Source organism: Ambystoma mexicanum, chromosome 3p, assembly GCF_040938575.1.
Source record: "Ambystoma mexicanum isolate Mex_15411 chromosome 3p, UKY_AmexF1_1, whole genome shotgun sequence".
In the NCBI taxonomy this organism is placed as follows: Eukaryota; Metazoa; Chordata; class Amphibia; order Caudata; family Ambystomatidae; genus Ambystoma; species Ambystoma mexicanum.
The window spans coordinates 1,220,469,696-1,220,490,758 of NC_090925.1; the positions used below are offsets into that span (position 1 = coordinate 1,220,469,696).

General features: G+C 48.4%; 1 protein-coding gene across 3 annotated transcripts in view; it reads right to left on the reverse strand.

The window, feature by feature from the left end:
* Positions 1-20,629, reverse strand: part of ANKHD1 (ankyrin repeat and KH domain containing 1) — a 1,723,611-nt gene extending 1,702,982 nt beyond the window's left edge. For all 3 annotated transcript variants that reach the window (XM_069652665.1, XM_069652666.1, XM_069652664.1), the window contains exon 1: positions 20,294-20,629. In XM_069652665.1, the coding sequence (XP_069508766.1) occupies positions 20,294-20,506 (213 nt within the window). In that variant the 5' untranslated portion in view covers positions 20,507-20,629. The remainder of the gene's footprint in view (positions 1-20,293) is intronic.
* Between the last annotated feature and the right edge of the window lie 434 nt (positions 20,630-21,063).

The following is a 21,063-nucleotide window of genomic DNA, read 5'->3' on the forward strand; positions in this document are numbered from 1 at the left end:
CGGAGGGCAGGAGGACCCAGGACAGAGAGTGTCTTCCGTGTGGCAGCGGTTGGGCCACGCCATAGGTGCGGAGCGGCGGCGGGCGGAAGAGGCGCGGCTCACAATGGTCAGGGCGGAGAACTCCATGCGGAGGGCCCTGAGGCGGGCCGAGTGCCTCGAGGCAATCCGCAGGGGGTTGGAGGAGGACACGGCGTCGTCCCGGCAGACCCTCGGGGCCATGGAACAGGACCGCCTCCAGGACATAGACGAGGAGTTTGATGATGCCCTGGCCCGGAACACTACGGAGTGAGCCGCTGGACTTGCCCGCCGCCTTTGTATATAGTTCTTTAGTTTTAGGTTTCATTTGTTTATTCTTATGATTTGGAGTCGACGGACACAGCTCCACTTTTTATATATAGTTGCATTTTTGTTAGGGTTTTTTGTAGGTTTCCTTTGTTCAGTTGGGCTCATGGACCCTTGGATATTTTGTACATAGTTCTTCATTGGATTGTTTTATTTTTTAATTTTATTTTTTCTTCTCCATGGAGCAATGGTGTTTGGATTTTTATTTTTCTGTCAGATTGATTTCATTTTTAATGTGACTTTGAAGTACATTTTTTTTGGATTTGGTGTTTTTCATTTTTTGGGACGGACATGCACCTTTTCTTTTTGTATATAGTTGCATTTTAGTTAGGGTTTTTTGTAGGTTTCCTTTGTTCAGTTGGGCTCATGGACCCTTGGATGTTTTGTACATAGTTCTTCATTGGATTGATTTTATATTTCATTTGACTTTGGACGACATTTTTTTGTATTAGGATTTGGTGTTTTTATTTTTTTTAAACGGACATGCAGCTTATCTTTTTTTCATTCCCATTGTAGTTTGTTTCATTTCTTTTGCATTCTTTCTTTTTTTAATACAATTTTGTTTTCATACTTCATTGTGTGGTATCATCTCATTGCTTTCATGCATGTCATGTTGGGTGTTTTCCCATTCAATTGCAACCATTGTGTGTGACGGACATGGGTTCATTAGCTTTATGAACATTGGGGGTGTAACATGTAATTTCCATTTCCATGTGGGTGAATGGGTTACTTGGTAGGGCTTTTTGGCTGTGGAGGCTGACCATAACGCACATGATTGGGGATTGTGAGGACCTGGTGGAGGCTGCCCGTGGGGGGTGGGGGGGGGGTGGGAGACATGTGTGGGGGCCTGGTGGGGGATGCCCATGGTGGCTGGGGGGTGGGGGTGGTGGGAGACATGAGTGGGGGCCTGGTGGGGGATGCCCATGGTGGCTGGGGGGTGGGGGTGGGTGGGAGACATGAGTGGGGGCCTGGTGGAGGCTGCCCCTGCACTGCTGGGGGTGGGGGTGGTGGGAGACATGGGTGGGGGCCTTGTGGAGGCTGCCCCTGGTGGCTGGGGGGTGGGGGTGGTGGTAGACATGAGTGGGGGCCTGGTGGGGGATGCCCATGGTGGCTGGGGGGTGGGGGTGGGTGGGAGACATGAGTGGGGGCCTGGTGGAGGCTGCCCCTGCACTGCTGGGGGTGGGGGTGCTGGGAGACATGGGTGGGGGCCTGGTGGAGGCTGCCCCTGCACTGCTGGGGGATGGGGGTGGTGGGAGACATGAGTGGGGGCCTGGTGGAGGGTGCCCCACACTGCTGGGGGGTGGGGGTGGTGGGAGACATGAGTGGGGGCCTGGTGGAGGCTGCCCCTGCACTGCTGGGGGGTGGGGGTGGTGGGAGACATGGGTGGGGGCCTGGTGGAGGCTGCCCCTGGTGGCTGGGGGGTGGGGGTGGTGGTAGACATGAGTGGGGGCCTGGTGGGGGATGCCCATGGTGGCTGGGGGGTGGGGGTGGGTGGGAGACATGAGTGGGGGCCTGGTGGAGGCTGCCACTGCACTGCTGGGGGGTGGGGGTGGTGGGAGACATGAGTGGGGGCCTGGTGGAGGGTGCCCATGGTGGCTGGGGGATGGGGGTGATAGGGGCCATGAGTGGGGGCCTGGTGGAGGGTGCCCCACACTGCTGTGGGGGTGGTGGGAGACATGAGTGGGGGCCTGGTGGGGGATGCCCATGGTGGCTGGGGGGTGGGAGTGGGTGGGAGACATGAGTGGAGGCCTGGTGGGGGATGCCCATGGGGGGTGGGGGGAGACATGAGTGGGGGCCTGGTGGAGGCTGCCCCTGCACTGCTGGGGGGTGGGGGTGGTGGGAGACATGGGTGGGGGCCTGGTGGAGGCTGCCCCTGCACTGCTGGGGGGTGGGGGTGGTGGGAGACATGGGTGGGGGCCTGGTGGAGGCTGCCCCTGCACTGCTGGGGGGTGGGGGTGGTGGGAGACATGGGTGGGGGCCTGGTGGAGGCTGCCCCTGCACTGCTGGGGGGTGGGGGTGGTGGGAGACATGAGTGGGGGCCTGGTGGAGGGTGCCCCTGCACTGCTGGGGGTGGTGGGAGACATGAGTGGGGGCCTGGTGGGGGATGCCCATGGTGGCTGGGGGGTGGGGTGGTGGGAGACATGGGTGGGGGCCTGGTGGAGGCTGCCCCTGCACTGCTGGGGGGTGGGGGTGGTGGGAGACATGAGTGGAGGCCTGGTGGAGGGTGCCCATGGTGGCTGGGGGATGGGAGACATGAGTGGGGGCCTGGTGGTGCTGCCCCTGCACTGCTGGGGGGTGGGGGTGGTGGGAGACATGAGTGGAGGCCTGGTGGAGGGTGCCCATGGTGGCTGGGGATGGGGGTGGTGGGAGACATGAGTGGGGGCCTGGTGGAGGCTGCCCCTGCACTGATGGGGGGTGGTGAGAGACATGGGTGGGGGCCTGGTGGAGGGTGCCCCACACTGCTGGGGGGTGGGGGTGGTGGGAGACATGAGTGGGGGCCTGGTGCAGGGTGCCCCACACTGCTGGGGGGTGGGGGCCTGGTGGAGGGTGCCCTTGGTGGCTGGGGGGTGGGGGTGGTGGGAGACATGAGTGGGGGCCTGGTGGTCCTGCCCCTGCACTGCTGGGGGGTGGGGGTGGTGGGAGACATGAGTGGGGGCCTGGTGGAGGGTGCCCCACACTGCTGGGGGGGGATGGGGCTGGTGGGAGACATGAGTGGGGGCCTGGTGGGGGATGCCCATGGTGGCTGGGGGGTGGGGTGCTGGGAGACATGAGTGGGGGCCTGGTGGAGGCTGCCCCTGCACTGCTGGGGGGTGGGGGTGGTGGGAGACATGCATTGTTGATCAGTAGTGCAAGGTGACATGTGGGTTGGCTGGGGGGCATGCCCATGGTGGATGGGCTGCCTGCGGGACATGAGCAGGGGTGCAGGGTAGTCCCCCGTGGTGTGGGCTGCCTGCAGGGGCCGTGGAGGTTGTCGAGCGTACACCTGGGAGGACCCACACGGCCAATTCACGTGTAGTACTCCCCAGAACCCCTGAAAAATTCACATACCCTGCTGAAATCGCGTGTGGAACTTCCCGCGCACCCCTGAAATACACGTGCCCTGTTGAAATCGCGTGTGGAACTTCCCGCGCACCCCTGAAATACACGTGCCCTGTTGAAATCGCGTGTGGAACTTCCCGCGCACCCATGGAATACAAGTACCTGCTCGCACTGGGCCAATCGCGTGTGGAACTTCCCGCGCACTCCTGAAATACACGTACCCTGCTGAAATCGCGTGTGGAACTTCCCGCGCACCCATGGAATACACGTACCCTGCTCGCACTGGGCCAATCGCGTGTGGGACTTCCCGCGCACCCCTGAAATACACGTACCCTGCTCGCACTGGGCCAAATCGCGTGTGGAACTTCCCGCGCACCCCTGAAATACACGTACCCTGCTGAAATCGCGTGTGGAACTTCCCGCGCACCCCTGGAATACAGGTACCCTGCTCGCACGGGGCCAATCGCGTGTGGAACTTCCCGCGCACCCCTGAAATACACGTACCCTGCTTGCACGGGGCCAATCGCGTGGGGAACTTCCCGCGCACCCCTGAAATACACGTACCCTGCTCGCACTGGGCCAATCGCGTGTGGAACTTCCCGCGCACCCCTGAAATACACGTACCCTGCTGTAATCGCGTGTGGAACTTCCCGCGCACCCCTGATGCACACGTACACAGGACAATCGTGTGTGGAAAACTTCCCGCGCACCACTGAAATACACGTTCCCCGCTTGCCGTTTGCTGTTTGCCAGCCCGGTGAACTGGTCCAGGGTTAGCGCAGCCCTTTGCGATTATTTGGGGATTTTGAAGGCTTTTCCTTGCGCGAGGGCGTTCTTGGGGGCGTAACTGGCGCTGCTGCAGGGTCGCTGCGCCACGGCTGGTTTTGGATGCGAAAATCCATGAATGCGCTGTGCGTGGAAATCGACAGGCGGACACTCTGCGCCAGCCGCTTGCGACACTTTTCTGCGTAATTCTTTGAATTACCCCGTCAGTGTCAGTGTCAGTGTCTATACTCAAGGTGGCCAATATTGCATTGTACTCAATGGTTTGTGGAAAATATTCTTATTGCAGGAAGCCTTTAGGACTACCCGAGAGCCAGAGAAATCTGTAGCACTTGAGGATCCGAGCTGCAGAAGACTTGACCATTCATCAAGAACGGCTTAACAGGCCACCAGAACATCTGTTACGAGCTTTGCATTTAAGAGTTGGTGGCACACTTTTTTAGGGGAGCATCCCTTTACATTCTGTTAAAATACACTCCTGCCCACCTGAATTTTAGGACTGTAGCGAGAATGTAATCTTCATTTTATGATGCAGACACTCTTGGATGACCAGGGTATGGTAGAAAACCACGAGTGCAAAATTCCTCAACCAAAAAAAAGATGTTTGTTTATTTATATAGCGCTCCGGACCCGGGAGTAAAAGGGCGCTAGTACAAGTTACAAGGCACAGTACATGATAATCAGCAGAAATACTTTAACATGGGTTATATACAGCAAGTACAGGCAATGACGGTAAAGAACATCCAGTAGTGACATAAGTGCATGTACAAAATATGCAGAATATAACTAGGTCTGGTTTAAAGGTAGACTTTTAGTCAATAGCCATCCAATGGCAAGTTTCCTGAAAGACTGGAAGGATTTGGCCGACTTGATGTTCAGTGGCAGCGAGTTCCAAAGTTGGGAGGCGAGGACAGTGAAGCTCGAGCCCCCAGCTCTTTTGGAGGTGAATCTGGGCACCGTGAGACAAAGTGTCGGAAGATCTAGTAGTTCTGATGTAAGGCTTCATAGTGAATTTGTTAGTGAGGTAAGGGGGGGGCTAGGTAGTTGATGGCTTTATAAGTGAGGCATAGAGTTTTAAGATCGATTTTTTGTTGAATGGATAGCCATTTGCATGCGATTCTGGTGGCAGAGATATGCTCTCGCCTTGGGATGTTTAGTGCTGCTCGTAGCGCATTGTTTTGAAGGACATGGAGTTTGCTGATAATAGCTTGGTTGGCCCCTAGATAAAGGCTATTGCAGTAGTCTAACTCAGATTGTATGAGAGCTCTGGCTAACGTAATGCAGCTGTCAGTAGATAGAAATGGTCTGCAGGCTCTAATTAATTTTCCTGTATAGGCGGTGGCTGAGGCGGTCGAATTGATTTGTTTAGTGAGGTTGATATTGGCATCGAGATAAAAGCCAAGTGTTTTCACATTTTTGGCGACAGGGCTGGTGTTGCCATCAATGATGATTTTGGAATAGTTGGGGCTCAGTTTTTCTAAGTTATTCGGTGAACCAACAATGAGCAATTCAGTCTTCTCGTCATTCAGGCAGAGGCCATGTGTGGCCATCCATGCCTGAATGATAGAGAAGATTTCATTGATCCTGTTAACATCAGTGTTGAAATTGCCGGAGATGGTAAGGAGTATCTGGGCGTCATCCGCGTAGTTTGTGTAGGTGACACTCAGACGATCCAGTTTATCAAAGAGAGGCTTTGTAAAGATATTATATAGGGTAGGGGAATCACATGAGACTTGTGGGACACCACAAGTGATGGGGATGGGGTCTGCTGCTGCCACAGGGGAGAAGACCCTCATGGTTTTGTTGGCCAAGAAGGACTGTATCCATGTGACAGCAGAGGGGGAGAAATGGGCGGCAGAAGAAAGGTGGTTACAGAGTATTTTCTGGTCGACCAGGTCAAGGGCTGCTGAGAGGTCTAGGAGGAGTAGGATGGCAGCCTTACCCTTGTCTTTAATGTCGTCAATCTGCCTTTTGAGGTCAACAAGGGCAGTTTCTGTTCCATGTTGAGGTCGAAAGCCAGATTGACGCAGACCGAGAAGTTGGTTGGACTCCCAAGTAATTCTGAATTTGCAGGTAAGCAACTCTGTCAAGGATTTTTAGCAGGAAGGAAACGGTGGTAATGGGCCTGTAATTAGTAGGAATGGCTGGGTCCAGGGTCTGTTTTTTCAGGAAAGGGAGGACCCATGACCGTTTCAAGTTGTTGGGTACTGAGTTAGTGGTGAATGATACGTTTATAAGTTTGAAAATGAATGGGGAGAGGTCTCTAGCTGGATCTTTTATAATCAGTGCAGGGCAGCTATCCCCCTTGCAATTTGACGGTTTGAGAGAAGTTATAATTTTTTGCACTTCCAAGTTGCACTTGAAGATGAAGCCAAGGTTAGTATTGGCGGTAGTGGGTAAGCTGGGGGTGGGGGTGTTACTATTGGAGAGTTGTAGTCTTTTGTTTTCAATTTTCGTGTGCAGGCTGGTGATTTTGTTTGCAAGGGCATTTTGGATGTTTGTGCACCATATGTGGTCCTTCACTGACATGTAAATCGGTGGATTGGGGTGGTCTAACTCCTTCAGGATGGTGAATAGTTCTTTAGCACTGGAACTAGCATTACTTATTCTTACATTTTAGGCTTCCTTTTTTGTACGAATTATTTCTTTTTTATATAGGGAGGATGCATTCATAAGATTAATTTTATGTTCCTCTGAGGGATTCAAGAGTACCCAAAGTGCCGATGCAACCATGCAGCAAGGCCCATCTGCGTGCAATATACATGCCTTTTGCGGACTTATTTTGTGCCCGTCTGAATTACAAAACACATTTAAGAAGTCAGCACCCATAGAGAAGGAAAATAATGTTTTGTGCAGATATGAACAAAGCCGCTCCGAACCATACTTCATTTCAAAGAGAACATGTAGAGATTGCCTGAAACGGCAAGGCTTTATCAAATGTATGTAAGAGTCTTGGTCTTCACATATTCCAACAGTAAAAAGTGACATTTGGCAAATGCTCAGAAGTTTCACGTGCTTTAACACCACTAAGGTGGTTAACAGGCGCAGTACCAATAATTCAATAAAAGGCAGAACAACAACGTATGGCATTGCCGATGAAGACTTCAGACCCAATGCAATGCTAGCCTAATAGTCTGCAATGTTTACAAAAACATTGCAACAGCCAGGGTTCCAGAGAAACATTGTACCTGCCCATTTTAATCCCTACATTTTCTTTGTTTTTTGTTTTTAAATAAAACGATCTTTCCAACAAACAAAAAAGAAATGGAGAACACCACGTACACGTGACTTGAATCGTTGTGCTGAGGTCATGTTTGCATGCCACTTGTATGAGCAGCACCGACCACAAAGAAAACTTGTTTTGGGTGCTGCCTGATGTATTGAGAACCGAAGATAAAATTGCTTCTTTTCATTTACGAGAACTGCTACCTACAAATAATGTCACGATTACAAGCGAAAACGCATTTTCAAATGTGTGCTTGCCTACAAATACACCATCAGGGAAAAAACACGTTATTACTCAGACTAAAAAAAATGCTTTATTCAAAACTTAACAAAAACCGATTACATACGAGAAAAATAAATCTGCTCTTAACACTCGAACCAACTCATTTGGCTAGCTTTCACAATGAAACCGATTAACAGATTTTCAGCGCGCACAAAATAAGAATCCCCCTAAAAAAACTTGTGCTCCCATTTTTTTTTTTTAAACTCACTCCCCACCACCCCTTAAACTGGGTAAAACAAAAGAAAACAACCTCTTACTGGCACAGACTTCCCGTTTTGTCGGTCTACACCAGAGCCAGGTCAAGTGTGCACCCTCTACAGCATATCATAGGGAAGCACTATTGTGCTATTTGGACACGACAGTGGATATCTTTTTTAAAAATATATATACATATTCTTCCCTTTTGTGGTATTTCCAGGCCATTTGGTTCAAAGGAGTGTGCAACATGTATTCAGGTATGGGTGAGAAATTGAGGGCTCACCTCAGCATGTCAAACAATACAAAAACGATGCTACAGGTTTCTACCGGCAGCCCCTGTGACTAAAACGTGGTGTTCCAGGGTATAGCTACCCCTGATCTGTGTGATTAACGGAGTAAAAGAACTGCCAGGCAAACTCACCCCCCCCCCCCCCATCGCCTGCACCTCCACCTAACCCATTCCCCCAATTGCCCTCTATAATACTAGTGGGGCTTTCTGTTAAAATATGAAGCTGGAATCCCACCCCCGATTCGTTCATAGCAATGGCTTCTAGGATACATAGATTTAGAGATGTTGGCACTGCTAGGCACACCGGTTCTCTTGAGCCTCTGTTAAATCCTGTTGGTCCCTCCCTTTGCTCAATAGACTGGTACTTTTGGGCAGTTTCTCTTGAACCTCATCAAATATATAGAACGGTTCCTAAAAGTATTCTGCCCTTACAGCTTGGAGAGTGTGTGCGTTTGATACATTTAAAATGGAACTAAAATGCTTAGGGGGTTGCATATAGCGTGCGTGTGCGCCTCAAAGAAAGATCTAGCTGGTAGACTGGTCTAAACTTTTCCTTCTGCCTTACCCCACTCCTCCGTTTGATATATGATAGTTTATTTATAACACGCTTAATACCCAGAGGTTTCTAAGCGCTGACCCAGGGATCGTACCTGTGGTGCTCCGTGTCGTCTTGCTTCCAAGGCAAGCACGTTGCCCCTGAGCTATCCTCCTAAAACAGTTTGTTGGGCCAGTGTTTTACAGCAGGTCCCAGGCAGATCTGGATAACATTAGGAAGCTCGTTGAATGGAGATTACACACGAATAATGCTGGAGAGAGGGTAGGTAATGGACTCAGATCGCACAGAGGCGAGTGTTAGCTCCAGTAGACAGCCTGCATTGGCACACATACAAATTGAAAGCAGTCGAGTCGGCTCTTGGCAGATCAAGACGAGAAGCAGAGCCCAGAGATGTGCCATGACTTCAGGGTTATTGGGGGAACCCCGTCTAGGGTCTTCAGGGAAAATGGGAGTCCGTGTTCTACCCTTCACAGTGAGCAAGGCTGCCAGAGAGCTCTGTGACTGCCACCTCTAATGAGCAGGATCGTGGTTCCAGTGTTAAGGCAGCAGAAGGCCTCATTCCACAGCAGTTCACCCCAAATGGCCCCATCGGAAGGTTGTGAAGACAGTCTTCCTCCTTCCTAGGAAATCATTAGAGGGGTGCGGAATTCCTAGAGCCACGCTGCCATGACAAGTGCTTTGTTGTCAGGAACAAGAAGTTTTCATAAACATATTGTAGTAGACTGCATAGTTTCCAACGCTATGCATTTCGATCTATAGGTGCTTATCCAGTCCTGTTTTTTGCTTTGCATTCTGTAACTTGTTGTCTGGGAATTATGATGGGAAAAGCAGAAAGTGCCAGAATGCAAAAAAGAAAAACAAGAAAGTATAAATGCCTACAGCTTGGAATGAATCTTACTGGCAACTATGCAGTAGGGAAAGTCTGTATAGGTAATGGACTTCAAAATACACTCTGAACTACTGTGTACCTAGCAACAGCATGTCTACCAAGTGTGTTTTGGTGGCTCGGCTTCATGGCTCCTGTAATTGTGTGATGGTTGCATTGTGGTTGGAGGATTGTATTGCCGGCTTGGGTAGGCTCGGCTAAGCGACCACAATTACTTCACCACATCAACCTGGTAAAGTATCCACAGGTGCACAACAGCAGCATGTCCCTGGTCATAGACCATTCCCCTAGTGAAAACCAGAAAAAACGACATGCCATAATACAATTCCCCTATAGAACAAAAACCCAGACTGGATCCTGGGAACAAAATTTTGGAGACCGGAGGCAATGGTCCATACAGAAGACGCAGTCAGGTCAATTATGCCAGTAAGAAGGCTGGAAAATATGCCCATAGGGCAAACAGCCCAAACCAGGTTAACAGACCAACAAGGAAGGTAATAAATTTCCCATAATGCCGATCCCCACCCCCCAAACGGAGGAAAACCCAGATCGAACCCGCAAAACATGCTTACAGATTTGGGATCAGGAAGACAATAGGGAAGACTGGCGTAACGCGCATGAGTGTTTTCAAACACCACCAAAGGAGGGCAGTCTTGGGGGAAACACACCCTTCACCCCTTTGATATCCAATGAAGCATCAGAAATCCCAGTCCTCTCCCATACAATTAAAGGACACACAGAACCCAATTTCCTTCCCACACTACCAGAACGCCTCCCCCCCCCCAATTGCCAGCACAAGGGAGACAAACGCCTGTAGTCGCAGCCTCCATGATGAGAAAGGAAGGACACCAGCACTGAACCAAACGAGGAATATTCTTTTTCAGAGAAGGGAAACTCCAACCTGAGACAGGGAAACACGCTAGCAGCTCCTTCCCAGCCAGCAACAGCCTTTCCCAGAAGCCACGGTAGAGGAGTTTCAGGGTTGGCTCAAGAAGGGACCATCATTAGTTCTGTATTGTCTGGGTGAAGTGATGTTGTTAGCCATCAAATATTTGAATGAGGCAGTTGGGGGAGAGTTGTTGTCCATTTTTTGCATCACCTGAGAATTGTCTGCACAGTACAAACAAATTAATACGTTTTGATAATCATCAGCAGACTAAGAAAAACAGCATCAGGCTCAATCCTTAAAAAAACTCCACGAGTCCATGGGTTCAAACTGAAAAGGGGAAAACAGTTGGTGTCCTGTCCTTTAGGAAGGATCTCGATTTGTGCTTTCATGGGGACCAGCGAGCTTCCCTTCTGGTTTCCGAAATGTGAGCCCAACGTTTTTAGGCTTAGGGGTGATTTTAGGGCCTGGTTTTGCAGTAGTTATAGTTTTTCAAGCTTCCTGGTAGAGGTTCCTGACAACAGCACATTACAGTAGTCGAGCTTGCTGCCAATTACGGCGCAAGCGAGTCATCCAATTTTGAGGAGATAAGAATGTCCTACTCAAGGAAACGAGGTTGGCAGTATAGGCAAGGATGTTGATGGAGCTGGTCACGTTAAGCTTTCCATCAAGAAGAAAAAAAAAAAAAACACAATGTCTTACGTGCTTGGCGACCTGGATGTTCTGAGCGCTTCGGCAGTGAGCTTAGCCCATGGCGAGAAGCTTGGTTTTCTCATCGTTGAGGCAGAGGCTACGGGTGGCCATCCAGTTCTGGATCACACTATAGGTCTGATTGTTTCAACGTGGTGGATGTAGTTCCCCGTCATGAGGAGTAGGACTTGCGTATTGTCAGCAAAGTTGGTGTATGGAATGCCCAGTGTGCCAAGGTGATCAAACAGAGGCTTGGTGTAGGTGTTGTAAAGAGCAGGGCAGATGCATAAGCCTTGGGGACGCTGCAAGGAACTGGAATATGATCAGCAGTGACATTGCCCATGAAGGAAGACTGACATTGGGCCTTTAACAGCTGTACAAAGAGGCATGGCCATCCAGTTCTGGATCACACTATAGGTCTGATTGTTTCAACGTGGTGGATGTAGTTCCCCGTCATGAGGAGTAGGACTTGCGTATTGTCAGCAAAGTTGGTGTATGGAATGCCCAGTGTGTCAAGGTGATCAAACAGAGGCTTGGTGTAGGTGTTGTAAAGAGCAGGGCAGATGCATAAGCCTTGGGGACGCTGCAAGGAACTGGAATATGATCAGCAGTGACATTGCCCATGAAGGAAGACTGACATTGGGCCTTTAACAGCTGTACAAAGAGGCAAATGCATCAAACTGAAGGCCTGATTTCTACTAATCCTTTTATTCAGGTCTCAAAGATACAGCGGGATGTAACAAGGTTTACTGGACTGGGCATTTTTCTGGAACCCCAGTGGGATTTCAGTAAAAGGTTTATGTACAGTAGCTCCAAGGTTTTCGATGCCTGTATGGGGGATGCTTCTATATCCGCTATAATGCATGCGATGAATTTAACATCATGTGTACTTGCGGGAGCCCTCAGGATCAAGCTCTGCGCCAAGCTTCCGCAAGGAAGTGCAATGAAAAGTGGTGTTATCTAATGGAGAATAGAGATATATGCATGTTGAATGGAAATGTGGCGGGGGAAATATCTGCTGGATTGACTTCGGTCAGGGATAAACACCAGGCCATTACCAACGACTGATGGGTTCATTTATAGGCAGCAACAGATGCTTGGACCCACCCGCCCCCCTTTCTGGTTCAAACCTATTACCCCATGGCGTTAGATTGGGGCAGGTGCCTCGTGAGGCTGGTGTAAACAGGGTTGGAATTTCTAGGACTCAGTTGATATGACCACTGTCCCGCAGCTAGCCAGGGGTGTCTATGAGGTTTGGTTCTATTTGACCTAAGCACATTTGATCGAATTTGACTTTTGGTCTAAAAATGTGGAAGCCCCACAAGAACAAGTATTTACATTAGTTTAGGGAAACCAGGGGATGCCGGTCAGTCACTGGGAAAGATTTTGTAAAATGTGTTAGGGGCACTCTACCCAATTCCAAGACTGACTAAATTTAGGTTTATTTGACTTCCTGGGAACTGGTGGAGGCTATCTTGAGTATTGAATTGCACGTTATCCCTCCGAGGAGTGTCAATATATTGGTACAATCCCAGCAATACTTTCATTCTAACCTCGGACAATAATTCCAAGCATGGCAGCCCACGAGTAATGTGGGTGTGAATAGGAATGCTGCGACCTCAAGGGGCAGAGAATGACGTGGTGATAGGAGATCTTCTGATTTGGAGCGGGTGAAGTGACTAGAGGTGGTGTTGAGAGATGGTCTGGTCAGTAGGCCCCTTAAAATCGAGCAATACAGTTTAAAAAACAGCCTGCAAAATCAGGAAATCAACAGTAAATTAAGGGACCTGATCTGTATCTGGGGGCGGTTATAAATCAAAAGTAAACTCTACAATGGAACACCTACTGCCCCAATTGAAAGAGGGCAGTGAGGCAACCAAAATCAACACAGCTACATCCAGTGGCAATAGATATAAAAATGTAAACACCCAGTGCAGATAGAAGGGATCATGAAGCACATTAAACGAAGTGAAGCAACCACAAATCCACATTCTTTCTCTCCATACCCAATAAGTGGTCTCAACAAATGAAGGATACTAAGAAACCACAAAAAGGTGAAAAAATAAATTACAGTGTGAAAAATTAACACCACCACCTGTGGCGACTGCCAGCATTGCACAGAGAGAAGGCTGAAATCACAGAGCATATAACCAGGTACACAGCCAAACGGAACTGCACCACGCAAGGATCAACTTGGGATCATCCACAGTATCACCACAATTCGGGGAATAGAAAAACCCTTACAATGGGCCTAGGCATCAGCAATGAAGACCAAGCACTAAATACGAAAAAAACAGAAGAAAAAATAAAATAAATGACAATAAAGGACAATCTGAGTTTACCTCGAGGGAGTTGGCAAGCCGTAATAAAAAAAATAAAAAAAAGATTCTGCTTGCGAGGCACACGGCTCAGCACCTGGAGCATATGACTTAGTTAAGCAGGGGTACACACGGGCCCACCCTCAATGATCGCCAAGCTGCACGAATGCCTAAAGCACCTATGACAAAGGCAGAGCACTGTCTAACTTTTTTTATTTTAACATACAGGCAGAAAGTGAAAGCCAGAGCCACACTAATTGCCCTCATCTAGACCCACTGCGAGCCCTCAGTAGAACGTTAGCTTAATGGTAATTAAAAGAGTTCTGTGAAAGGTTTGTCCAAAAATGTTACCTCTCTAGCCAGGATATGCATCTGGTTGGACTGGGTATACAAAGAGAAAGACCTGGAGGTTATGGGCTAGTCTGGTCAGCTGGCAGCAGAGAAGGGGGAAGATCTGGCACTAGTAGCAACATGGCCTAGGTCCGAGATTGTGCCCAAGAGATTAAAGTCCATTAGCACCCTGGGTGGGGTCGCTGGCCAATCAGGAGGCTCAGAACATGGGCTGTACTGTATGGTACAAGCCTGCGTTCCAAGCTGCCTGTGCACCCTGCGCCCCCTTCCCTTCCCCACTCAGCACCCTGGTAGTCTCCAACACGGCTACTAATTTTTTCTTTCTAAAACCAAACAAGAAATGCACATTCATCACACGGCCCGCCACTGTGCTGCTTGTCAGGGATGTCTGTTTTCATGTTCAGGACATCACCACTGAAAATGGACGCACCGACAAGCAGCACTACCCAGAGCAAAGTCGTAGGCTAAAAAGGTAGTATTTTTTTTAAGACACTATTTGCCTTCATGTAGGACAACTACACGGGTGCCAATTGCGAAATTACCCTCGGCTGCAGGCCGACAATCCCAGTAATGGCACGACCCCCCTCGTTAAAGGGACCCTCACTATGCTCAGGCCCTTAACCTGGGCAGGCCATTACCGACAGGGTCGGTCCACGGCCTCGGGGCATATCGCCTCAAATTCTTAGTTTCTCCTGCATATCCTGGTGTCAGACCCTGAGGGGTCAATCATGTTCCAACATGGCTCTCTGGAAGACTGCACAAGTAATCAGCATTAGATTGGCTGGCTCTTGTGCTTGCTTGGTACTAAGTCACAATGTATCAGGTTTCTTATAGACTGCTTAAATTGGGGCACCAAGTCTAGGTATCCAGTCCAATACGGTGCTCGAGATGCACACCTGGTGGATCAGCTCAATAATTTTATTGGGTACACGATTCAGTGCTCAGCTACAGTGGCCCCTCCAGAGGGCTGGTCTCAATGTGGCTTCAGCACAGCTCTACTCTAGGACATGTGGGCAATTTAAGGGATGCAAAAAAACACTGAGTTGCTGCCCATACACTCCTTGAAGTTCAGTAGCCTGTGTCATACAGGCTACGCACGAGTCGGTTGAACATAAAAAAAATTAAATAATAAAAATTAAAAAAAAGGCATTGAAAAGCAAGTCTACAGTTTGGAAAGAGTGGGATTCGCGGAGGGGGGGGGGACAGCACCCATGAATGTGTATGGGGTCAAGCTGTACAGGAAATCAGTGAAGTTGGAGTTTTAAGCACAATAAGAGGCATCACCAGGTGCATGGGCATGAGGTATCAAAGCAGTGGCCAGGAAGGCGATGGAGAGATCAAAAGATGCACCCACTGAGGAAGTTATGGGTAAAAAGGGATCATTCCTGTGTCTGCACGTCAAGCTGTACTGCTGCCTTGCCGGGTACAATGTTGCAGCCAAGCTCCTATTTATATTTGGTACCAGGGGAGAGCAGGGGGTGGTTTAACTGGGTTAGGAGGGTTAAAAAAATAATAATCGTGTGCGGAACACATTCGGGCTGCAGCCACCCCCTGAAATTAAGCGACAGTGCTCAGAAGTTCCTTTCTGAATCGGTCATGTGGAGGAAAGACAGGCTATTATTTAACAGTGTGGCGAAATTGCCGACACAGAACAGCAACTTAAGAAGGAGCAGGCACAATTTTGTTTGATATATTTTGTGAGGAATTACACATTTTGTTATGAACACATTTAAAATGACAAACTCGCTTCAGCAGATACTGGCAGACAGCAGTAAAACCATGAAGTTGACACTGGACCGAATCACCATGGTTTCTGACAAGAATACCTCAATGCAAGAGGACAATTAAGCGATTGTGGCTGTGATTATTATTTCCATCTGAAAGCCCACAAGCTCGTCACCTACCAGATCTATGCATGTTCAAATAACATGACTCAAAATAAGTCATTTTTATACTATTCGGGTTATATCCGTAATGTGTGCTAGTTCGACACGCGAAAAATAAAAAAGGTTTACTGGTGTGTGCAAAAATCTATTTTTCTTAAATACATGCTTTGGGGGTGGGGGTCAGAAATGTTAGGTGGACAACTTGGTAAAGGTTTTTCACAAGATGCCATTTTATGAACTCCTACTGGGTTGATAAAAACCTCACTATCCCCAACCTAACGCGGATTTCCCTTCCTATCAAAATAACTAAAGGAAATACTCTTAACAAAAGGAATCTGTCCCTCACACTTGTACATACATCAAACTACTAAAAGGGAATCAATGGCAATTCAAAATCTAACAGATAACAGTTATATTCAACTTAAATCTGATAACTGTCCTTGTAACCGGGATTGGACCCCCTGTACCCAGATTCAAAGCAGGAATCTTAGTCACACATTTAAATAAGTAAGTTCCATTTTGTAACTAAGTTTTATCAGAAAGGTCATCTTACTCCATAAGCCTTTCAAGTGGACTTTAACCAACAGTTCAAATAGACAAGTCTTTATCTTTCCAGGTACAGACATAAGTTCAACATAACTTCTCAGGAAAGAAAACACTTCCACAATTCTTTTGCATCAACAACAAGGTTATATCAGTATATTTCCATCAACATTTAAAGTTCAACACTATTTCTTTTTCTTAAGAAAACAAAATATACTTTCATCATGCTTTTCTATCAACAGCAATGCTTTTGTCAGGATGCTTCCACGACCCTTCTTAAACCGGATTTGCCACTTCTTCACAGCTTTCAACCACAATGCAGTACTTCTGTACAAATGCTGCGATACCCGCGGGTCTGGGCGTTACACAAATGTTAAAAAATAACTAATGTTTTCCTAGTTCACTAAGCTGCCAGACCTACTACTAAAATGTCCCTATCCTGGTATACTCGGCTGCCAGGATAAAAGCTCCCAACACTACTCCAAGTACTCTGTGGTGAGGTTTACTTCAAACCCGTTGTTGACTGTCAACAACTTTTTTAAAGAGTTTACAATTTCATCTGAGAAAACATGACACATCAGTGATGTTTGCTCCACTGTTGTATTGGCCACTGGCCAGGAAGGTTACTCTCCTCTCCTCCTCGATACCTTCTATTAGGAGGGTTTCTCTCGTGCCACTTTTGTATTCAACAACTGCTGGCAACGTTGCTGTATTACACTGGGCCCTGTTTGGCTAAGGCAATGCTTGTTGATTTCTTCCTCAACTATTGCCTCTTTACTCTTATAACAATGGTCACAATTAGCTGACCATTAGCCATCTCGTGTCTTTGGCAATGATGGTTATCGTTTACTGGTTTCAGTATTTCCCCATCTTGACTTTGGCAACCCTCCTATTGCCCTGGGGCCATTCTCCTCCCAGGGGATCGTTGCGGCTAATTCCACCCCCAGGGTTAGGATTGGGTAGCAGCGGCATACCCCTTGCCACCTGGGAGACTTTAGGTATAGTTTCCGTGAGGATTCATCACAATGCATAACAAGTACAAGTCCGCACTTCAGGCAAGTAACATTAAATCCTGAAACTACAGTAACAAGAGGATTTCAGGCTCACATCTGCAACTAGCAGGCTTCTTTTCAGTATGTGTAAAATGAATCTAGAATCATACTCTTTTTTGCTTAAAACCTTATGACGACATTTATATGTTATCAAGTTGCTTTATTATGTAAAATGTGTGTTCTTTGCACGCCATCTACGGAAAACTGTTTTTGTAAAAACAAAACTTCATAAAATGTAACAAGCACTTGGAGGGTACATGGAAAGTGCTGAAATTGCCAAGTAGGCTCAAACCCCAGCTTCACCAATTAACCAAAGTTTGTGCCATCCTGGGTAAATAGGTTCAACTTACGGTGCCTTACCTCAAACAATTGGGAGGCCCTAGAAGTTACTCACTTCACAGTGTATCCCAACTGAAAAAAGCCTCACCCATATTTAATAGACTATAATGTTGCCTCATATAGGACAATGTATATATTTCACATCAAATTTAGTCTAACGGTGTAATCACAGAAACACCATTTGAAAAGCAGGGCCCTTTTCTAATCGAAAAGTGAAAAGAACAATAATCCACCATTTAGTGGACCTATCATATATACTCTCACATTTCTTCAATATGGCCTTCCCTGGTGGGGCACAGCAGATGGTCACGGCTCATTTTATTTTTCCATCCCTTTCCACTTCTTGTAATCTGTCACTTCCCTTGATACCTTTTGGTATCACAGACTGATGTCCGTTCCAACTATGTCAATATATATGGAAATTAAGGTCCTTGCTCATCTCCACCTTACAAATCCTAGGACAAGCCCTGACAAAACAGCCAGAGTAGTTTCTCCCGTTATGCTTCCTAACTTCTTGGATTCACCCACCTGCCCGACAGAAGTCCTGAGAATTCAAGGAGTGCCTGGAACCTCTGTGGACTTGGTTGCATGAGAATCAGGGAGATACTTTGCGCTTTCAATGCGACTACATTGATGTGGTCAATTTTTGTAAATAAATATGTTACCAAGGCTAGCCCATGTTTTATTTTCAAATGGCCCTGGCCATACCTTTATAGTCGTGCCTTGTCTGCTAGCGACACTCATCAGGAAATGCCTCAGAGCCAGTAACTCAAGTCCTCTCTCAAAAACAAGTGGGGCAGGGAGATGGGGCTGCTGCAGCCTCCTAGCCCCCTAAATGTTGGATTCACGCGTTTGTGTTGCCTGGCTATAGGCATGCTACACCAAACAGGAACTCCAAACCCCAGCACTTAAATTGTTCAACAGTATCTTGTTCAATAGTATCTACAGTTGGATGTAGGGGATACTGTAGGAGCTGCATCGACCTTCGCTCTGGAAACAGATGGGGCTTAGCTACGAATCAGACCATAATCTAGAGAAGGCAGTTGCACTGCTACCAGAGGGTTGCCAGCCACCCGTGCTAGTATGGCAACGATGGAAACTTTAACACATGCCTCAGTCAGGTGCTGCTGAAGGTAGCCACCTCTGTCCTTGCACAGAGATTCATTGTCTGAGATGCAGGAAATAGTGGTGGGGACAGAACAGAAACTCTTGATTTTTGGCTCGTCTAACCCATTTTAGATCACCTTCATTGCAATGGATCAGGGTGGTCTTCTCTTATATAGAATGTGAGATCATTATAAGCACTCTGCACCTACAACATCTTCCACTTCCATAAGATATTTGACCCAGCTTAGCTGGTCAGAAAGAACGCCCCACAACGAGTAATAAGTTAGAAGAAACGTTACTTGCAACCTTGGTTCCACACAGTAGTACTTATCCAAAAGGAACATTTTCCGTGTGCCCATGCATCGGGATTGATTTAAGGGAGTACTTTCTGGTAACCAAGCTACTTGCTGACTAATTGGTCGAAGAAAGTGATGGGATTAATGGAACCCTCTGCAAAGTGCCACTTTGTAACACCACACTTAAAATTGGGCAGATTTGATTATTATAGGGAGAAATTGGTGCCCCTGCTGCTGGCCACCAAGTAGCACTACTATGGCGCAGGCTCAGTTTACATCACTTCACGGGAGGCAATATGTTCTGCCTAACCAGTCAGGGCACCAGGGAATCTAAGCATACCATACTAACTGTGACAGGACAGACTATGAATTTCCTCTATGGCTGCCGCCAGTCAACAGAGGGCCTTGGCCACAGCAAAACTCAACAAGAGAAGAAGCAAAACTCTCTCCTATACCCAGTTATGCCATATTAAAGTGATGCTAGGCTAAGTCATCCCACGTCAGGTTACGCTGTGCCAGGGCACAAATCCAGAACCCACCAGTTATAATCAATAGATCCAGGACACCCTTCAGAGTCCCACTGCCACCTCCTCAAGGACACCAATGTTCACGCCATTCAGAATTATATGGGATTATTATACACACCAGCTGAAGAGCACCATAAATGCACACCTCATTGCAGACGTCATAACCCGATGACAGGTGCCAATGAAAATGTGCATATCGTCTTTAAAGCGTATGTTATTTTGGGCAATTTCACTTGTCCAATGTGCTTTAAAAAGCAGTATTTGCTGCTAATTTGAGACACGTTGCCTGACCGTCCTTGGGAGATAAAAAGGGGCTGCACACAAGTACAGTTCCCCAGCCCAAAGGCTCCAAAAGGTAGCCACTCCCCTTCGCGTAGCCTCCTCACAAACCCAAGGTTTGGGTCTAGTTGCACCCCTGGTCATATTGATACCGACCCCGATGATGGGAGTACTACTCCCAAGTTGAATTTACTGTGGGAACAGGAGGGTTGTAACTCGTGTTGTGGGGATTGGTAAAGCTGGTGATGGTGTGGGAAGGATTGGGTAAGAGCAGGATGGTGTAATCGTAGCACTCGGTGTCAGGGGATTAATACCCGCTGACAGAGAGGGTGAAGGATTGTCCTGTACCAGGTGTCGGGGGTGGAAAACTGGGAGATATCCATTAGGGCCCAGTCCTGTCTCTTAAGTGGTTGCTCACCTCAGACACCTCATCTTCGTCACTCCCAGAGCCTCCACAGCCCCCTGGTGATAGCACGGCCGCTGCTGCTGCCAGTTTGAAGTCCAGCCGGTCGCTTCCAGCGTCACCAAAGAGCCTGAGCGGTGCAGCCCCCGGCGCCGGGGATCGCGGGATCACAGAGTCTATCTCATCCTCAAAGCCGTCGGGCAATAATTCAGACCCCGCCTGTGTCATGTCCTCCTCCGCTCCCGCGCTGCCTGATGCCCAGAGTGCGGAGGGAGCCCGGTTGAGAGCACCGTGGGAGCAGAGCGAGCCTCCAGCAGGAACTACCCTCACCTAGCCTGGCGCTCTGTAATCCCCGCCTCACAACTACTTCCCCTTCCATGATTAGTGTACGCAGAGATTCGAAATCAGCTCATAGGCGAGGACCACTGTCACTCAAGAAGACGTTCGGGACGTTCGTGCCATGTTGCGTTGACCTGCACGCAGCCTCTAGTCACCGCCCCTCTTCCTGAACTTCCAAGAGTTGAGTCTGCGTCACTCACTAGAGCGCCGTCCACTGTGCACGAGCTTCCTGGGACACCTGCCTCTGCTGCCAGTCACACAGCTGTTGCCTGATAGAAGGATAGTTGTCATATAGTTGTCTATCACGCACCAACTGACCAGAACACACGCCTACGTCTGCGACACACACACCCACACCCCAACTGCGCATACTACTGTAAAATATATAACGTAAATTACACACCTGCAGTCTCATACTGGTGCGACGGTGCTCGCCGTGTTGCAGC